At 32.1% G+C, this 20,550-nt stretch overlaps 3 protein-coding genes across 5 annotated transcripts; 2 read left to right on the plus strand and 1 right to left on the minus strand.

The window, feature by feature from the left end:
- Positions 1-218: 218 nt before the first annotated feature.
- LOC122586358 (uncharacterized protein At5g19025-like) lies at positions 219-1,684 on the plus strand. Its single transcript, XM_043758352.1, has one exon. The coding sequence runs from the start codon at positions 901-903 to the stop codon at positions 1,543-1,545; it is 645 nt and encodes a 214-aa protein (XP_043614287.1). The 5' UTR covers positions 219-900; the 3' UTR covers positions 1,546-1,684.
- An 8,719-nt stretch (positions 1,685-10,403) lies between these two features.
- LOC122590203 (defective in cullin neddylation protein AAR3-like) lies at positions 10,404-14,058 on the plus strand. Of its 2 annotated transcripts, XM_043762540.1 has the most exons (9): positions 10,409-10,621; positions 11,821-11,950; positions 12,347-12,395; positions 12,496-12,571; positions 12,686-12,768; positions 13,066-13,162; positions 13,257-13,302; positions 13,416-13,498; positions 13,586-14,058. In XM_043762540.1, exons 1-9 carry the CDS (start codon positions 10,549-10,551, stop codon positions 13,831-13,833), a joined length of 885 nt encoding a protein of 294 aa, XP_043618475.1. In that variant the 5' UTR covers positions 10,409-10,548; the 3' UTR covers positions 13,834-14,058. The 2 variants fall into 2 exon arrangements, with proteins under 2 accessions (XP_043618474.1, XP_043618475.1); XM_043762539.1 differs by having other exon boundaries at positions 10,404-10,621; positions 13,416-14,058.
- Positions 13,992-18,825, minus strand: LOC122590202 (granule-bound starch synthase 2, chloroplastic/amyloplastic-like). 2 transcript variants are annotated; one of them, XM_043762538.1, is made up of 8 exons: positions 18,483-18,825; positions 17,567-17,939; positions 16,073-16,137; positions 15,897-15,974; positions 15,688-15,798; positions 15,560-15,604; positions 15,287-15,460; positions 13,992-15,180 (listed from the first exon to the last, which is right to left on the minus strand). In XM_043762538.1, the coding sequence occupies exons 1-8, from the start codon at positions 18,756-18,758 to the stop codon at positions 14,224-14,226; spliced, it is 2,079 nt and encodes a 692-aa protein (XP_043618473.1). In that variant the 5' UTR covers positions 18,759-18,825; the 3' UTR covers positions 13,992-14,223. The 2 variants fall into 2 exon arrangements, with proteins under 2 accessions (XP_043618473.1, XP_043618472.1); XM_043762537.1 differs by having other exon boundaries at positions 15,688-15,813.
- Positions 18,826-20,550: the final 1,725 nt, after the last annotated feature.

Consider the following 20,550-nt stretch of genomic DNA (forward strand, 5'->3'; position numbering starts at 1 on the left):
AAGCATCTCCATAGTCCTTAATCAATAATATCCGAAGTAGGCCCATAATATAAAATCCATACATGATTCACAAATTATTAAACTTTTTTTTTCCATAAAAGCCTCATATGGCAATGGCATATATCCAATCCAACTCTCTAGCCCAAAAGCATGCAAATACTTTTTATACTCAAAAACGTGTCACTCTCATCTCCTTATTATTAAAACACAGAGAGATGACGACCGATAAACAAACCGATTCAAAGACTCTTTAATTAAACAAGTTTTTTTTTTTTTCATTCCCTCTTCGTTTCCACCTTCAGCCGGCTGATTTACCAGACTTTTATAAGTCGTAAAGTTCCTTACAAATTTCCAAATTTCGAATCCTTTTAATACAATTGATTGTGATTCAGCTAATAGGATTAGATTGTGTTATTGATCGGATTTTTCGCATTTGCAGGATACACAGAAATCTTGATATAAACAGGTGAATTCTAAGGTTTTTAATCACTTTTTCTTTTTCTTTCATCTCTTTATTGATCTGATTACGTTTTGATTTTGATTCTTAATTTGGATATGGTTTTTGGGTTTTGATCAGAATTTGATTTTGGCATCTGGGTCTTAATCAAAATTTGATTTTGATTTCTGGGTATTGATCAAATTTTGATTCTCATTTTTGGGTCTTGGTCAAGATTTGGCTATGTTTTCTGGATTCTGATCAAGATTTGATTTTGATTTCTGGGTATTGATCAAAATTTGATTTTGATTTCTGGGTATTGATTAGAATATCATTTTGGTTTCTGGGTATTGATCAAGATTTGATTTTGATTTCTGGGTATTGATCAAGATTTGATTTTGGATTCTGGGTATTGATCAAAATTTTTAAAAATATTTTGGTTGTGTTTTGATCACTTAACACAAATGGTCTGTTTCCATAACTCAGTTCCAGTTAGCCACCATATGAACATGGCTAATCATTCACAAAAATCATCAAAAAGAATACCAATTTCAACATGTGAACAATCTTCATCAGCTTTGATTGATTTGATCATTCTAATTGCTGTTATCGGTTCTTGTGGGTTCCTTATTTATCCATATGTAAAACTTTTATTTAATGGAACACTCGGATTTCTCGAAACAATCATATTTGTGGTCAAAGATGAAGTTTTAGATGCCCCATTGATATACGGATGTTTATGCCTTAGTATTCTTAGTGCATCAATGGCTGTTTTGGCTATTACTATATGTACCTCTCATAAATGTGGTAAACCGGGTTGTCGTGGGCTGAACAAGGCTGCTGAATTTGATATCCAGCTTGAGTCCGATAATAGTCCAACCAATTCAAGTTCCTCTAATGGTACTAGTAATTTGGGTAGAATTGGATTGAAAAAAGGATTGTTTGAATTGCCAAGGGATTACCATAAAGAGTTAGAGGCCGAGCTTAAGAAGATGGCTCCGGTTAATGGAAGAGCGGTTCTTGTTTTTCGAGCTAAGTGTGGTTGTTCTCTTGGTAGAATGGAAGTTCCTGGCCCAAAGAAAAACAACAACAAAAAGATCAAAAAGTAGTTTAATGATAAATTTTGTGTTTACTTGCATATAAAACATGATTAAAATAAGGTGTACGGATATGAAGTGGGAAATATACAATCTTTAGTATATACCTTGTGATGAGATTATGATATAAAGATTTATGCTTTGATGTTCTTATCATGTGTTGTTTGCTTTTCTTTCTCCTTTTTTTATTTTTTAAAATGATATTATCCTTGGAAACTTTTGCTTTATTGTGGTTGATTCTATAGATGATAAGGTTTAGGTTAGTGGAGAAATGACTATATTTGGTACAACCATTCACTAGTAAGATGCTGGATTGAGATACATACATGTATGGTTAAGGTTAACTAAGTGGACCTACAAGTTACAAGTGATTGGTATGATGGAATGTATTCTTATTCACTGTTTATAGTATGGACAAAATAGACGGCAAGAAGTTTATGGTTGATAATGTGAATTATTGGAAAAATGTTACTAGGTTAGGCATAGTTTATCGGTTTCTCGTTGTAGTTTTAGTTAACTAACAACGAGATGTCTTTTTCTACATGACTTAACAACAAGATGGAGATGCCTTTTTCTAGTCGCCTGTCATGGCCGGAACTCGAATTACTTGTTAAAAGTAAGGGTCATGGGGTAGACGACCTTGAGCCCAAGTACCCCAGCGTCGTGGGGTCTTCCATTAGGTAGCCGGACATTGGTCGTTGTCCCAACGTCGACATCGATAGATGGTTGGGTTGTCCCTATATTTAATGTTTTTTTATTGGGTATTAGAGAATTGCACGATTCATTTTTTCGTGTTAGTGTTATAAAAGTTGTGTGCTTATGACAGAATGGTTCAATTTGGGTCGATCTTCTGCATTAGCAGCATAATGGATTAGTTGTTCAAACGTTAACGGAATTTGGGCATACAAATATAGACAGATTTTCGGCAAGGTAAACTTTTGTATGTCCTTTGGGGTAATCTGTTGGCGTAATATGAAATGATAGCTAACAATCTTAATTATTTTATACTTATTATTATCTTCAAGATCAAGATTAGAATATTGGGGCAATGGGTGTGAAGTTATGTCAAGCTCATTAAGACCGTCGACTTTGGGTGTGTTTGGCGAGCTCCTGAGGAAAAGTCACGGTTTTTTTTTTTACAAGTGAATTTTACCTTATTAAGTGTGTTAATCGCACAACGAAAGAGTCTTGCACTAAGGAAATCTTAAATAGTCTTTCTCACCATATCACCTCCTTTATTGAAAAATACCGTCGAAGAGAACCTACCAAGGATCGAACTCGAGACCTTAGAGTAAACTTCCCTGGAGCCCGCATAGCAGGTTTAATGAAACATCTTTGACCACTGGAGTTTTAACCAAGTGGAGGAAAAGTCATGTACTTGTTTAATAGAAAATCATCGTCTTTCAAAGTATAAGTTCTTAAAATAAGAGGTATTAAAAAAATAGCATTTTAAATAAGAGCTTGTTTTACGATTTATTTTGCTAAGAAATTCAAAATAATCAAAGTGTTGATATTGTTACAACTACTTTTCCTCTTTTAAATAAAAGGGATTATTAATATAACTAAAATGATAACCAATTTATATATTAAATTCTCCAAACTTTAAAAATGATTAATAAATCATCACTAGCATCAAATTACAATGCAAAAGATCATATCTAGATTTACATGTGCTCCAAAGGAGTTTTATGACAGATAATGTGGATAAGGAATGAAAGGCATATGAGAATAAGTTATGTAGAATTTTTACTTAGAGTTTGGTTATCTAAGACTTTTGTAGTGGTTTTGGCCTTGAGTAAAGGTAGGCCTAAACCAAGGAGAGAGGTTATTCTAGTGTTTATATTGACTCCAAGATGTTTTGTATGTCGAAGGATATGAGCAATGAGAGATTATTTAGAGGATTATGATTAGTTTAATAGATTTGAGAGGTACATGAGAGGACTAGGTTTATTTAGCTAGACGGCCTAAGTTAATTTGTTTCATAGGTTGTTTAGCACCCGTTAAATTCTTAGTTAGTTCCTATTTATATTTATGTATGCATGGTTGTTTTCATATCACATGTTGGGTTTCTTGCAGAAGGATATGTTTATTATGTTTTTACACATTTATGTTGTTTATTATGTTCAATATGATTGTTATTGTATATATATTGTTGATCCTATGTTAAAGTATGTTAGGTCGCATGTTTGCTACTCTTCCCTACACTTAATGTAGTCAGGTGATATTCAGCAGACAGATACATCTTCTTATGCTATTTTTGGCTGACAGGTATAGTAACTAAACTCTTTACACTTTCTAACTTTTACCTCTTTGTGTCCAGACGTCCTTATGGAAGTAGTCTTTCTACCCATCAGTAGAGGCATTAATGTCTGCAGCTCACCTCCCTTATACCCCGTTTAGAAATTGGATTTTGTTGTTGTATCCATACGGTGAGATTAGATGGATGAGTGGGGAGAAACATGAAATATTGAATTTTATCATTTTCTATCTAAGTTTGAAATATTGAATTACATCTTTAGTGTTTTACTAAAGACTTATAGCATAGTTGTATGCAAGTTAACATTGAAGGCTATCTTCAATAAGTGATCGAAATAATTTAGAATGGAGTTTAAAATATCATATATCATCTCCAACCTTTATTCTAAATTTGAAGAAATTTGTGGAAAAACCAATATATTTTTCAAATATGTCGTATCATCCGAAAAATCATTTCATCAATTTCATATATTCTTTTGTTTTTATGGATGTTCTCTCATTAATATCACCAATAGTTAGTTTGTATTTTTTAGATAACTAAATAAACTTTTAGTTTAATTGAACTCAAGAGTTGTACAAACATGTAATAGGTAAATTCCTTTTAGTTTCCCTCAAATTTCCACCGATTTAGCATATTTTTTTCAAAAAAAAAAAATTAAACGTTAAAGTTTTTTCTTAACAACATTCTAGTAGCATGTTTAAACCTGTCAATGAGACTCAAACGCAGGTAGGACTCCCAACATCAAAAACTTACTAATTGATCACAAACTGATGTGTCTTAATATATACATATTTTCCTACATGGTTTGTAGGTCGTTTTATGCAGAATTATTAGTCATTTGAATATATATTTGATGCTTTATGGTATATGCAACTGTTTCAGGTGCCTAGCAGATTTTGTGGTTGGAAACGACTAAAAACAGTACTTTGGGAGCTTACGGATGGCTCAAGTAACACTTGGAAGCAAAAATGAAGATTTTGGTGAAGATTTGCAGATGGTGCGCCGCACCTCATAAATGGGTGCGCCACACTCAAGGATGCCGAAAAGAAGTGTTGTTTAGGAGTGCGCCACACTCATTGTTCAAGGTGCAGGAGGATCAGATGGTGCGCCGCACCTCATCAATAGGTGCGTCACACCTGTTGGACGAAAAAACTTTGACTTTTGCTTAGGGTATAAATACTTAGTCATACATAACCCTAGCCCCATATTTCAATACCCAATCGGTTTTTAGAGCCTTTGAAGACCTTTTTCATCCATTGAAGCATCTTGAAAGTTCTCAATCACGTTTGGATTTATTCAGTCAATCCATATACGATTTTAGCACTTTGTTGGATTTTTATTCAATCGGTACAACATGATTTGATTTGTTATTGTTTGTTTTCATTATTTCATCATGAGTAACTAATCATTTCATCATCTACCACAAGATGAAATGAGACATAAAGTGACAATTGCATTATTTGATTAATGCCAAGTTGATTTCAATTATCGTTGTGTCGAGATCTTGATTAATTGATTCTTTATTGTTTATTATTATGATATTTTGGTGATATATATGTTTTTCGTTAGTGGTACTAGTCGAATATATATGTGATTTCAATTGTTTGTCTTTAATTAATTGTCACTAGTTCATGGTATGATAGTCACATACTAGATTTTAAACCCGTGTCAAATACACGGGAGTTTATGATATTATCAATATTAGATGTTAGTTTATTATAGTTGAAAATTTAGTCTACTATTTTGATTATTTATAAAAAAACTGATCCATATATTAAAATTTTGAATTTATATTAATATAATTTTTTTTAAAAATATGTTAATTACTATGACATAATTACTATTTATTTTTAACTAATTAATTTTGTATTTATAAGATATAACGTATTATTAGGATATATATCAACTATTATTCTATTATATATCAAAATTTAGAAATCATTTGAAAATATTATTATTATTAGATTATATATAACAAAACAATTTTGTTGTTCGTGTCCTTCCTTCTCTTGGCCGAACATATAAAATAAAGTAACCGAAATTGGTGTATTCTAGCACAAAACAAAGTCTATTATATAATGATAATAATTGTTGCTTGAGTTTTATAAATGAGTTTCTTGGTTGACGGAGATAAAATACTTTATTTCTTGATTGTGTTTGAGATTATATTTTGACCATCACTACATAAGGTATTTTCTCATCTCTTCAGTATAACTGAAAGCAAAAACTATAATGATTTTCTCTTATTTATCTTATTGGTTTTTTACTTATACGTATTATTTATGTGTATGTTATATGAATAAATTGTTGTCATGTTTAGTTTTTTGTTTTGTACATATAATTACATTTGATGAATAGATAGGCATGCTACATATTTTCCACTTTCATTGTTGCTATGCATTATTATTGAATACAGTAAGATATGTTATTATCTTTTTTTAATAACCTATGTAGTAGAGTTCAGATTCAGCGCATGTTGTTTAATCTTTTTCTTGACCGGTTTTGTTGTTAACCATAATATGAAAATACAAGGGCCAACAAATGATATAATTGTATAGATTAACACAAAATACTTTTAATAATTATCAATATCCACATCTAGATTATGGTTAAAAAAAAAAAATATCCACATCTAGATTATTTTTCTTACATTCCGTTCATTAATGATATTTTAAATAGCTGTAGATTATTTTTCTTACATTCCGTTCATTAATGACATTTTAATTAACCGCACATCGTGCAGGTAAAAGACCTAGTATATATATATACGAGCATGGTACCCGCACAATGCGGCGGCGGTAACGGCGACGATGGTATAGTGGGGTTGGTGACGCATGGTGATGACATCGACAATTGGTGTCGAGTGGTGTAAGTTGATGTTAAGATAATAGAACTATTTTATAAGATAAGGACTTAGAATATAAATTAGCAAAATAAGGGTTTAGAATGTAAATTAATTCATTAAGGGCAAATTTGGTAATTTATAAATGCCCTTTCATGGTGGGGTGTTTATTAAGGACATTTTGGTAATTTCGCATGTGACATTTTGGTAACACTTTCCATTTTGAGGGGTGTGTAATATCTTTAATAAGGAGTATAGATATAATATAACTAAAAAAGGGGGTTGGGGGTACACTTGGCACCCTAATTCCCCACCTTTAGCCCTAATCCTCCATCCTTATTAATCCTCTAATAATTTTTTAATATTAATCTTAATTAATTTACACTTTTTGGATTTCCATCACCAATTTACAATTTAACCCCAATCTAAAACAATTAATTTACACTTTTTGGTTTCGCATCACCAATTTACACTTTAACCCCAATCTAAAACAATTAGTTTACACTTTTTGGTTTTGCATCACCAATTTACACTTTAACCCCAATCTAAAACAATTAGTTTACACTTTTTGGTTTCTCATCATCAATTTACACTTTAACCCAATATAAAAATAACTAACTTATACTTTTTGATTTTCCATCACTAATTTACATTTTAACCCAATTTAAAAATAATTATTTATACTTTTTGGTTTTTCATCACCAATGTACACTTTTGGTTTTCCATCACCAATTTACAATTTCACCCAATTTAAAAATAATTAATTTACACTTTTCGGTTTTATTGGTAATCTATAATATAACTCACGTACGACAACAAAAAAGAAGATACGATCAACTACAAAAGGTTTTTCTTTTTATATACATTGGACACAATTAATCATTATTATTATTTTTTAACATTGAATTCTTATACTATTGTTATTATTATTTTTTTAATTTAGTTTGAGGTTCGTTATGGTTTTTTGTTCAACAACAAAAAATATGACCACAATAGTTTATTTTGAAGATCTTAAGCCAACACATATTAACCATCGTTTACAACTCCGTGTTGTGCATGTATTCACTGTTTCGGAGTGGAACAACCCGAAGAAAATCAAAACGTTTGAGATGGTCTTTGTTGATGAATTGGTATGTATTTTTCAAAGTATATATAGTTTACACTTTTAGAATATAAGAAACTGTAAATTTTTTATTTAACTAAAGTTGTAAAAAAAGGGGGTAAACTGGAATCAATATTTGTATGAAGTTATTTTTCATATGTTTCTTCTTTAGTTTTCATTTTGATTAAGTTGTGATATATGACTTAACTAATCTAAATATTATATATTGAATTTTGTATTTGTAACCTATATTAACTCTTAAGATTTACGATTATTTCTTTATATAACCTTTTAGATATAAAGTCTAAATTTGCTATGAGTAAGTTTCTGATTACTTTAATATATTGACTTTGATTATTTTGATATCGTTTTGAAAGTAGCTTATTAATGGTGTATACTTAAAATTTACGATTATATCTTTCTATAAGCTCTTAGATAAAAAGTCGAATTTTGCTATAAGTAAGATTATGATTATTTTAATATATCGACTATGATTATTTTGAGTCTGTTTTGAAACTAGCTCATTAATGGTGTAATTTTTTAGTCGTTGTTATTTTATCAGGGGAAAATGATACATATTGAGATGGTGTGAATGTTTTAGTATGATTATTTAACATGGTGGAACAATTCATCATTTTAGTTTGTGTATGACAGATATGCTTCAGATCTTATGAAAAACATGATATCAATTTTAAATAATACCTTTAGATAAAACCCTTTTATCCACGTTATGTTACGATTTAATACAACAGGAGATGGCTTTGCAAGATTTTTGGCTCGACTCATTATTTATCAACAATTTGTTTCCCTGTCTTTTTTGCATTAGCCGATAAAATTATTTTACCGACGTTTGGAATGTCCTTGGTTGGGTTCATTTTTAATCCTGAATAATTTTCCTGGATCTGTATACAAAGATATTTATTCGATTCTTATGGTTAATTTGTTTGGGATTTATTTTTTAAAATTGGATTAAATAAATATAAACACATTAACAGAACTTACCAGTTTTTTCCATGTTTTTTTCCCCCTAAATGCAGGGCGCTATGATACATGGCTCGGTCAATGGACGGAAAATTTTAGAAGTATTTTGACCAATGGAGTGGCTATTCAGCTAGCAAATTTCCAAGTTGATTTCAATATATCTATTTAATATATTTGAATTCCAATTTTTTAGCTTTGATTAATATATTTTGAGACTACCCGTCCATTGGACGGGCTTGAACACTAGTATAGACGGGCTTGAACACTAGTATATATATATACTAGTATTCAAGCCCGTCCAATGGACGGGTAGTCTCAAAAATATATATATATATAGTAAAAAGTTATTTTGAGAACAAAATAACTAATCATAGAATTATTCGTGCACATGTGATCAAGAATCCAAATCTCCACATAATTGTATAGCGGATGATAATACATGCCTCCACACAATTATAAACTTCAAAATTACATATAAATTATTCAGAAAACAATCAAAAAACAATTTTCATGTAAAGATTAATCATCGGTTGGGCTTGATTTGAAAAGTTCTCAAAGGTTCTCGCAAAAAGAAGGGTTCTCAAAATAACTTTACCCCATATATATATATATATATATATGAGGACAATCAAATAAGAACAGTCTTAAAATAAGAACATGGTGAGAACACTTAAAAGTACATTTTGATGCATTAAAAGTCCATAAAATTAACATAGTGTATAACTAAATATCATTATTTAAGTGTTTAACAACACATTGATTCGTCAAAATAAAAAAAATCACGCTTTTTTGTTTTATTATAGTGGAATTATTAGTTAAAAAGTGTAAATCTGTGTAAATTAAAGGGAAAATGGATAATATTAGTCAATTTGATGAAATTAAGAGCTGTGATTGGTCAATACGTTATTAGAGCAACTATATATTAAAAGATGTGATTTGTTAATCTGATGAATAATATATAACCAACATTCATAACAAGATATTTCCGACAATATCAGATATCGAATTTTTAATGTGATGAAAAATTAAAAAGTGTAAATTTTTAATGCAAAATTAAAAAGGGTAAATTATTTATTAGATATATATTGGTTATTATTCTTTATTTATTATATCAAAACTATTATTGGGTAAAAAGTATAAATTTGTGATGAAAAATCAAAAAGTGTAAATTAAAGTTAAAATTAACAACAAAAGTCAACTTTGAAAAATTAAGAGCTGTGATTGGATAATTAATTATTAGATCAACTGTGCTTTGGTATAATAAAAGAAAGATATAACAATGTGAACATTTACTAAAAATTTATATTAATGAGATATATTTTATAAAAAAAAAAGATATTTTAAATTTTAAATCACCAGTAATAATAGAAGGTTAATAGATTTCATATAAGGTTTACTTTTAAAAAGAAGTGATAAACTCCCTCTAAACCGATAATAATTTTTTTTTTGAAAAGTCTAAACCGATAATAATCCGCTTAAAAGAGAAGTAATAAATATAACCGCTGTTGATATATCTAGACTAGATACATACAAGTATACAACTGAACAGATAAATCAGCTTCAACAAGCAATCTATACATAACAAGTTACTTGCATTTTTTTTTAATCATATTAATTAATAATTATCATAAATAATTCCAAAATAAATTAATTAAACAAATATCATAAAAAGGTGCAAGTGCCCCCCAAATGAAAGGAATGGTTTTTATGTAAAGAAAGTGACATTCTTTTATTTCGTTTTTGCTCTATGATGATGATGATGATGCTTTTCTTATATTAATAGGGTTTCATATTTTTTTTAAAAATCTTTTTACACAAAATCTCTGCATCCATATGGAAATGGTTTCTTTATCCCTTCCAAGTAACAATCTTGATGATATTTTCCAGATTTACAGGCGCTATTGCGGTAAATTACTACTTACCCATTATCTTTTTCTTTTTTCAATTTACTTACTTAGTTACAGTAATTGTGGATCCATGTATAATTGCCACCCATTCTGTTACTTTTACATGATACTGCTTTAGTTGTGTTAATCAGTGTGTGTGTGTGTGTGTGTATATATATATATGACTAGGATACCCCTTGACAGTTTTTGACCATTTCCCTGACTACCCGCGAGATATTTAGATAGAAATCTGAGACCTTTTTTGAGGAAACAGAACGTCTAACTGGTCGTGTTTTGTTACGGTTTGTATCTGACTTAAGTAATGACTTTTATATGTATTATACTTATTATTTTTAACACCTTATGTATCTGGATTGTTATAACTTGTAAACCGGTGACGTGGTATCGTATAAGGCTGTCGTGTCGGCATAGAATTTATATAATGAAGAGGTTACTATATAATTGGATAGAAATCTTGGTACTTAGATAATGTCTGGAAGTATGATACATACTATAACAAAGCGTGATGAATTTAACGTATTTAGAAGTGCTTGTAGCCCTGTACATAAATTGTCTATTCAAATGAAGAGTCGGTCATGAAGTGGTGTACTTTTGTAACCCCAAAAGTGAACACATTTGTTTGGAAGGCGATCACGGGTAAAATTCCTACCTTAGTTGAAAGAGGTGTAAATACTGGTTCTATTATGTGTCGTAGACGTGGTAGTATGGAGAAACACGTGGATCACTTGTTGGTTTCGTGTAGTGATGTGAAAGTTTTATGGGCAAAGGTGGCTGTTTGGTTGAAATGGCATAACTTAGCCAAAGATATGATCAATGATATTGGAAAGTCCAAGTTTAACAATCGTAGAAAACAGGGGATTCTAGCAGTTATCATGTAGACCTCATGGATGATTTGGACTTGTAGAAACATGAAGGTGTTTAGGAATAGATTCAACTTGGTAGAGCGATATCTTTTTTTTAATTTTTTTTTGTTTGGGTGGAAAATGTGATGTATTTGGCTGTAGTCTTCTAGTATCCTGCTAGAACTTTATATATTTTGGGTGCAATGAAAGTATGCTTATCTTCTCTTTAAAATTTTTTTAATGTAAATATAATATAATATACTCTGTTATTGTTATTATTATGCTTGACGTTGATGTTATATTCTTGTAGACCAAATCGTATGTCATTTGATATTTTGTGTTACATTTACTTGCAGAAATCACATTGGAGGTGTATGCTTCTGAGGGGGCCGGTTGTCGGCAAGCCAATGAGTTGGCGAAAGCGAAATTAGCAAGGGAAGCCTTGTCCCAGCTCTTAGAATTGGTTGAGTCGAGAGTATATAAAAGGTATAACCTATTTATGTTTTTACCTTATTGAAACTTAATATTCAGTCTGGTACTTCAGGGAGAATTTCAAAGTAATTACTGATCACTTGATGCGCCTGCTAGTTTATATATAATATATGTTGCTTTGATGCTGCAAAATGTACTTCACCCACACATTGCACTAAAATTTAATAGTTTGTTCGTATATGATGGACTCAGACCTGACCCGTATTAATTTTGTGAGTGTGTCACTGGATTTTTGGAGTGTATGTTCACCTTAAGACGGTGCACATGTCTATGCTCTTGTTCTCGTGTCCTTGGTTTCCTCTTCTAGATGCTTAATTTTCCATCTTTGAGAACGGGGGATTACTTTAAATTGGTCGAGATTGATGAACTCTTTGTTATCACCCTTGGCAGTATGTCAATTCTAGAAGAAGTTTCTCTCCTTATGTCAAGGCTTAATCTGGTAAGATAATTCCTGTTTACTGTTTAGAATTTTAGACCATTGATGTGTAGAAAATATGTATTATCTTATCACCAATAATTGTTTTCATTTCTATCTGCAGTTAGACTCTCGTGAGTTCTCAAGATTCTATAATTTTGTTTTCTTCATGTGCAGAGAAAATGGTCAAAAAAGCATAGGTAAGTAGATATTCAACTGGAAGTTGATAATGTTTGTCTCATCTTACTTTTGTAATTGATAATTCTCTTACAGTCATATTACTTTAATTGCACTCTTTCCTGAATTGTTTTCAGCTGTAAGCAGGGCAATTTTGGCTTGGAAGTTAGTACTGTCTGGAAGATTCAGATTACTCAATCAGTGGTGCAGCTTCGTTGAGGTACTTTTACCAAATAGCAACTTAATTGGTCGCTGCTCTTTTAAGTGCACGGTTTATAGTAGTAGAAATAGCAATGAAAATAGCAGGTTTTTCAGTTTTAGCGAGGTAGAAGCAATGCCATCAGTATCTTGCTTCTGAAATCTGTGATGGTTTAATCAATGTATACGTTAGTTTAAGTTGCACCTTGGTATGGTTTTGCTTCATTTGTTGTGCAAGTTAAACATCCTGTTGTCTTGACGTCCATTATATCCTAATAGTTTCGTGAACTGAACTAATGGTTGGAATTTAACATCATAGAATAACCAACGGCACAATATCTCCGAGGATACATGGAGTCAAGTGTTGACATTTAGTTGTCGTGTACAAGAGAACCTAGAAGGATATGACCCTAAAGGTAATCACAAATCCACAACATAAAAACTATTTCTTATAGCTAATACTCGTATCATTTCTCCCTATAATTTGATATGTATATGTGGTTGTGTTAGGCGCTTGGCCTGTTTTGATTGATGACTTTGTCGATCACATGTATAGGTACCGACACAGCCTTTAGCTCTTTACCCCCTTAATTTTTTTTGATCATATAAAATCTATGTTCATCTGTTTAATGGCGAAGTAATCAAGGATCTGATGTTTGTTCGGTGTAGTATAACTGGATCTGAGGGTAGTAATAATGTATGTAGCAGCAGTAGTGATTTAAATTCCCAGCCAGTTTACGAGTCTCTACCTGGTAAGAAATTACTAGTAACAAGAACTATAAACTATAATCAAGAAATTAGAAAAGTCCCTGATTGTCTCTCATTCGTCATACTTGCAGGATTGAAAGCCTTCCCTGGGTCAAAGAGGAAGTTTGATGAGGATATGCAAGGCGAAGAATGTGAAGCGATGGATGCATTTATGGACTCTAATACCAAAAGAAGATATGCTGATTCAACTGACAAACAATTAAATGGCGTGGAACACCAGCAGATTATTAACATGCCATTGGGTTGCTCCAAGCCCCCTTATGCAGTTGAGGGCTGCCTCTCAAAAGGATTTGCAGAACTTCTTTTCGGTCGACCTTAGTTTGCAATTTGATTATGAAAGTGAAGTTTCATATACATAGAACACCGCAATGTTATAGTGAGTCTGCTACGTATGTATCTGTTTTTTGAAGCCATAGCTTTACATTTTTCTGTAAGTTCTCGGTTTAGGATGGGTTTCTTTTACATTCATTCATTGTCTAGACTTTAATGGTATATTATGTGATCTATATATAGAAAATAAAGTTCTCAACCACAAGTTTCCTTATGAGAACAATATATCATTAGGTGCGTATGTGCACCGACCTGCTTTTTCCTATATCTACTACTATGAGTCTGACTACTATAATTGTTCTCATGGAGAAACTGTTACAGTTAAACTTGGATATTGAGACATATGGCTTAAATTGCCAATATCATGTTAGAACTGAGCTTACCATTGATACTTTGCAGCAACAAAAACGTCCTCATAATGTTGAGCAGCGTTATTCCAACTGAGGTCTTGCATCATTCCACGTTGCTGAATCCCCACCCAGCTCTGCTTGTATTCTCTGTAAGTCAACAAACAATTGCCAAGTGCATGGATTAGCTGGCCAGCCTCAGCTCTGTTGAATGTCCAACCCACCCCTGACTCATTGAAAGGGTCAAATGGCTGCACCGTATCTCTCAAACCACCCACAGCATGTACAACTGGTATGGTTCCATAACTCATTGCATAGAGTTGATTAAGACCACATGGTTCGAATCTTGATGGCATTAGCAATATGTCTGCACCAGCAGTTATCCGGTGAGCTGTTTTGACTGAAAACCCTACCCATCCTCGGATCTTTTCAGGGTATCGGCTCTCCATTTCCCTAAGCATATGTTCTAGGTCCGGTCTGCCTGTACCTAACATGACTAGTTGTACATCTTGGTCAACTATCCATGGAACACACTCGCCTATCAAGTCAACACCTTTCTGAACATCCAGTCTTCCAATGAACCCGATTAGTGGAACATCATCACGAACTGGTAAGCCAAGCTCTTTCTGGAGTGCGGCTTTGCACTGTGGCTTGCCCGTATCGAGAGTCCCTAAAGAGTAATTAGTGTAACCATCTGATGTCAAGTGAACATCCACTTCAGGGTTCCAGTCTTTCGTGTCGATTCCATTGACTATACCTCTAAGTTTCCAGTCATTTTCATTGATTATGTTGTGTAAACCCCAACCGCCCTCCATTGTCTTTAGTTCCCACGCGTATCCATGGCTCACAGTAACTACACGATCTGCGGTCTTGAGACCTGCAGCAAAGATGTTAAAGTGCTCACCCCCTACGGGGTCATATAACCTGAAAAGATCTAAGTAGTGTGGTGGTAGATCCACATGACCAAAATCACCAACTGGACCACGACCCTGAAAATAAAAGGATATCATGTCAATAAGAAAAGTCATTGTTGGCACTGAAGGAAGCAATTATAATTTAAATACAAAAGGAAGTACTTTTATAAAGTTAACGGACCTGATGAGCTATGTTATGAATCACAAGAACAGATCTTGTGTATTGCATTAATCCGTTGTCTCGATAATATGCTTTTAGATAAACTGGCAACAATGCAGTATGCCAATCATTTGCAATGAAAACCAAATTTCCATCTCCATAGCAGACCCCTCCACACGGCACATACCATGGAACCTGCAGGTGAAAAGTTTATGTATCAATAGACACTTGGATTATCAAAAGTATTTCAGTAAGTATCTCGGTGGTGTGCTCTGTCTTGCTTATAAATCATACCTCAACGGCTGCTTTACAGAATAAGACCATTCGTCGTAGAATTTCCTACAAAACAAGCATTAATAGACATCAGATATTACGAAGCAGTACACTATAGCCAATCAACCAAGATTGGTATAAATCCTTACCTCACGGTTTCCTCCATATATATTACTTCCCAAGTTGTTAAACATGTGACATTTGATAAAAACGAAATCTACACCGTCAATATATGTTTGAAAGTACTCCACTTCCACATCCTGAAAATGCAGAGACTATTACCTACATGTAATCAATATCAACTGAATTCAAGTGATGTATCTGAGACACGACAAAAGATGTGTTAATGGTTACATACCTCTCCGCCAACTCTATACCGTCTCCTAATTCCTGTATCTTGAGGTTCAGCATAATTACCATATAGAGGTACCACTACCTAAATAGTTGTGAAAACGCCGAATTTTCAGCAAATGCACTCTATAGCAGTTACTGCAGAGTAACTTGAAACCGGATGAAGTATGTGAAAGAAATTACCATTACTCTGTGCCCGCGTGCAGCTAAAGCCTTTGGTAAAGCACCAGCAACGTCTCCAAGACCACCTATATATAAAACTGCTTAGAACCCATCTTCAAACAAACAGAAGAAAAAAAAAAGCCACACATATATAATGGGGATAGTATCAGTACTGCAGGCAGCATGCTGCTGCTCTCACATATCGGCAACTCAGCATGTATATTACTCCGTTATAATCTTGTAGGAGCAAATAGATATTTTTTCATCACCAATTTGCAGTACTGAATAGTTATCCATCTTTATCTTTATATATACTAAAGACTACTGAACTAATAGCGTATTGACCAATCATAGCTCTCGATCATTCAAAGCTTAAAAACAATTAAAAGAGAGTACATTGTAATCGATATAATACTTCTAATCCGAATGAAAGATCTTCAACAAATATTTAATGTTTCATTCTATCTTTAACATCCACTACTCATTTAATCTAAAATATTAATTTGAATTTTAATCTAAATCTTTAAATAAATCAATTTTGATTTTAATTTACAGTTTTTTTTTATTATTCATTAAATTTATGTTTTTTAACAAATAATTCCAATATAAATATAAAAAATAATAACTAATATATATTCAATAAAAATAATAACTAATATATATCCGATAGAATAATAACTAATATTTATCTTATTATTATCCTTTTTGATTTTACTTAATATTTATTATGACACACTAGCATTGTACCCGCGCGATGCGGTGGTTGTTTGGTGGTGGTGACGGCGGTCGTGGTGGTGACAAACTCTTGGTGGTGGGTGTAAGTAATTGATTTAATGTAATTGATGTAAAGGAGTAATTGAGATATTTTAAAAGATAAAGAATTAATGATGTAAATTAATTTATTAAGGGTAAAGTGGTAATTTTGCATCTAACACTTTTATAAGAGAGAAAGTGATAATTAAAAAGTGATAATTATTACAAGATAGTATAGATATAAGGGAAACAAACCATGTAAAAATATAATCTTTATAGAAAACATATATAACCTTGTCATATATATTTTAATTGATGTATTTATGACATGTTACATCTAAAAAATATATTATTTCTAATAGTGTAAAATAAGAATGTAATATACAATGTGTAACAATAACACAAATAAAATGATACGAACTTATTATGATTTTTTAATATTCAAATACCGTACAATCTGCAACTTTAATGGAGATATTATGATTTTGTGATATTTAAATATCACTAATTTATGTTACAGTAAACAAATTCGATTAAGATATTTTTAAAAAATATTTCAATTTAAACTCAAAGTTTTAATACATAAATCTTTTTTTATTACTTAAAGGGAAACTAAATTTGACGTAAATTAATACCTAATATGGATAATATCGTAAACCCGTGTATTAGACACGGGCCTAAAATCTAGTATATATTACGTGTACATGCTTAGAGACTCATATATACATACACTGATACACATAATATTTTTGCATAAATCACCTGTTTTCGACCAGGGAGCACATTCTGCTGCAACCAATATAACATTCATTACATTTGGGCCGGCTAAAGGAGGGGTTTCTCCATCATTGCTCTCAGGAACATCTATTTCATCTAATGTTGATCCACTTGCATCTTTGGAGGTCTCATATGAGCCGTTGGATACAGCTGACTGAAGCTCGTTAATTAAGGAGTCTTCTATACTATTATCACGGTGCATTGGGGTGTCTTGTAACTCGTCTTCAGTTACATCAATGCTGCTACTAGAAGCTGCACCGGAGAAGGTGGGCTCACTTTTTTCAGAAGGAATGGCCTCTTTCTCTGAGCTGATTGAGGTGTTTTTTGTTGATGTAATTGATTCCCTTCTTTCAACAGTCTATTACAAGAAAAGTATGATAATTGTCGAGATTTATGTCTGTAATTTATGAGAACTTTAGAAGTGCATATAACATTCTTGATTCTGATTTTTTCAATCTCAATTATTACTTACAAAATCTCCATTCACATATGTTTTGCTAGTAACACGGCTAGTTAAATTTTAAAATCTTCCACTGCTTTTACAAAATTGAAAATAAATCAAGCTAACTTTTAAGAACCAATCTGATTAAATGTCTTTAGGGAAAGACATAAGGGATTTTTAATCCTTTTACACAAAATTAAAACTAGTTCAACTTTTTGAACGGCCAATGAATAAACCCCAGCTACCCGGGCAACCCAATGGCAAAAAACAACCCCATACGCCTGCAAATGCAGACAACACTGGGTAGCCCAAGCCCACATGTAGCTCATTTTAGGAAAAAGCAGAGGATTGAACCTCCGCCTCGTGTGTAAAACCTGGGTGGCTCACCACTCAATCATAGACTTTAGTTATTTCAAATTTTCAACTATATAAAAGTAAAACTTTTTAAAAATCTAGTACCTGTATGTTTGTATGCATGGCAAAATCTTTAGTACTTTTATCAATTGTAACTTGATCAAGTGCATCATCGTTTCTATCTAGACGACCATTGAAGCCAAAACTCTTTTCTCCGGTCGCTTTAATCCTCGGTACTTTAACATTACCATTACAACAAACAAATGCCAATTGGGTAAGTGATTTTTTTGCTCGATAATGAGCAAACGAAGGAATCCGAATATCACTTCTATCCATTGCATTGTGGTCGATCACAAACGGCATGGAACCCAAAGACGACATTATTTAAGTATTTTGAACAAGAAATTGAGGAGTTTTATATAAGAGAATATAAAAGAATGTATATATATGAATGAATATATGAAGAAATACGAGTAATATATAGTAACACATTTGTTGTAGGTTTTAAGTGGAGAGAAAGACATTGTCTTTAGTTTGATAAAGTTGGTCCTACTAAATTTGGAATGTATAGATATATCGTGAGAGAATATGGAACACGAGCCTAAAATCTAAAACAAATGAGTGGTAGTGGTGGCACAAGGTCGGACCTACACGGCTAGTTTGTGATTAGCCGGTGACCCACGTTTTAAAGGGATGAATCTTATTTGGAATTATTTGACCTTCAGATTTTCAATTTTCATGACAAAATTAATTTATTCTTGGCCATTCGGGGATACACTTGAAGATTACCTGTACATAGCGATGACTACGATAATAGTTGATATAACTTTTGAGTGTATGAATTTGTTGTTGGAATATGATCACCTAAAATGAACGCTTGTCCGAAAAGTATTTAAGCCTACAGGGTCACACCTCAACGTGAATGTTAATATAAATTAATTAATATATTAAAAGTAATTTATTGATTAATTTGATCACGAAAATCTAACGGGGGTTCGTTAAAAGAGTTAAAAGTTAACGGTACTTAATTAACGGACTTAACGGAGAAGAGTTGGAATTAGAAAACAATTAGGAAACTTCCCTTGTTTGATTCCAAGGGGGACGGTCGAATGGGGCTTCCAAAACCCTACAAGACTTGATGATTAAGTTTCCTAAACCTATAAATACAAACCTATGTTATTTGGTTTTTCACACAATTAAATCCATAGGGTTTTCTCCTCTCTTTCTCTCCTCTCTCTCTCGGCCGAATTCCAAACCCCAAGGGTTTTGGGTTTTCGGTTTTTCCATAGCTAGAAAAAGGGTTTTCGGGTTAGCTAGGTTTTCAGGTTTAAACAAAGGGTTGTTCGTGATCAAGTACTAGCATACAACGTTCCACCGTTGAGTGTGCAATCGTAGAGAGGTTAAGTTAAACCTTGTTTTGTCTTCAATCTCTCCATATTAAGGTACACATTCTATTCCTTGGTTAATTAGTTAAACTACATAGATCTTGTCTTCCGCTGCATGCTTTGTGATATGTTGTGATAATTAGTTATAAAACCCAACAGTGGTATCACGAGCCTACTATGTATGTTTTTTGATTACCAAAAGATCAAAACTTGAAGGGGGGTTAGGGTTCTTGATTCAAAATTTTCGATTATATATATATATTGTTAAATTGGTTTTGTAATTTAATTACATTATTTAATATGAAAAGGGTTTTATTTAATATATATATATGGATCGAAAATACTTTTCCAGAAAATAAAAATAAAAAAAAGTTTTTTCTAGGGTTCCTAATCCAAATTTTGATTTAATTACATGTTTATGTGATAAATTGTATGTAATTATATGTTGTACCTTTACTTTTAATTGTTAAAAAGAAGTAAAAATCATGAATTTTTCATGCAAATCATTCATGATTCTTACTTAGATATATTGATATGAAATCTTGATCATTAGGGTTAATTATGCTAGATAATTGTAAAACTAATTGTGTGACAATGTGAATTTTTCGTACAAACTTTCTGTTTTGCGACAGTTTACTAAAAACTTCATATCTTTTAATCCGTAATGAGTTAGAAGCTGTGTTTTGAACTGTAGATTCTCAACACATAGGGCTAAAACTGTGTAGTTCTGGTCGAAATCTAAATCGGACCAGAAACAGGTCTAAACAGGTCGTGAAGCTACTGGAATT

This window comes from Erigeron canadensis, chromosome 2, assembly GCF_010389155.1.
Source record: "Erigeron canadensis isolate Cc75 chromosome 2, C_canadensis_v1, whole genome shotgun sequence".
Classification (NCBI taxonomy): Eukaryota; Viridiplantae; Streptophyta; class Magnoliopsida; order Asterales; family Asteraceae; genus Erigeron; species Erigeron canadensis.

Bases quoted from the DNA above. Each gene is read 5' to 3' on its own strand.
- LOC122586358 (XM_043758352.1), top strand. From the start codon at position 901: ATGGTCTGTTTCCATAACTCAGTTCCAGTTAGCCACCATATGAACATG.
- LOC122590203 (XM_043762539.1), top strand. From the start codon at position 10,549: ATGGAAATGGTTTCTTTATCCCTTCCAAGTAACAATCTTGATGATATT. The intron at 11,951-12,346 runs GTATAACCTATT...CACCCTTGGCAG, and splicing joins GAGTCGAGAGTATATAAAAG to TATGTCAATTCTAGAAGAAG. The intron at 12,396-12,495 runs GTAAGATAATTC...TTCTATCTGCAG, and splicing joins TTATGTCAAGGCTTAATCTG to TTAGACTCTCGTGAGTTCTC.
- LOC122590202 (XM_043762537.1), bottom strand. From the start codon at position 18,758: ATGTCGTCTTTGGGTTCCATGCCGTTTGTGATCGACCACAATGCAATG. The intron at 17,940-18,482 runs GTACTAGATTTT...TTCTTGTAATAG, and splicing joins CCATGCATACAAACATACAG to ACTGTTGAAAGAAGGGAATC. The intron at 15,975-16,072 runs GTAATTTCTTTC...ACAACTATTTAG, and splicing joins CACGCGGGCACAGAGTAATG to GTAGTGGTACCTCTATATGG.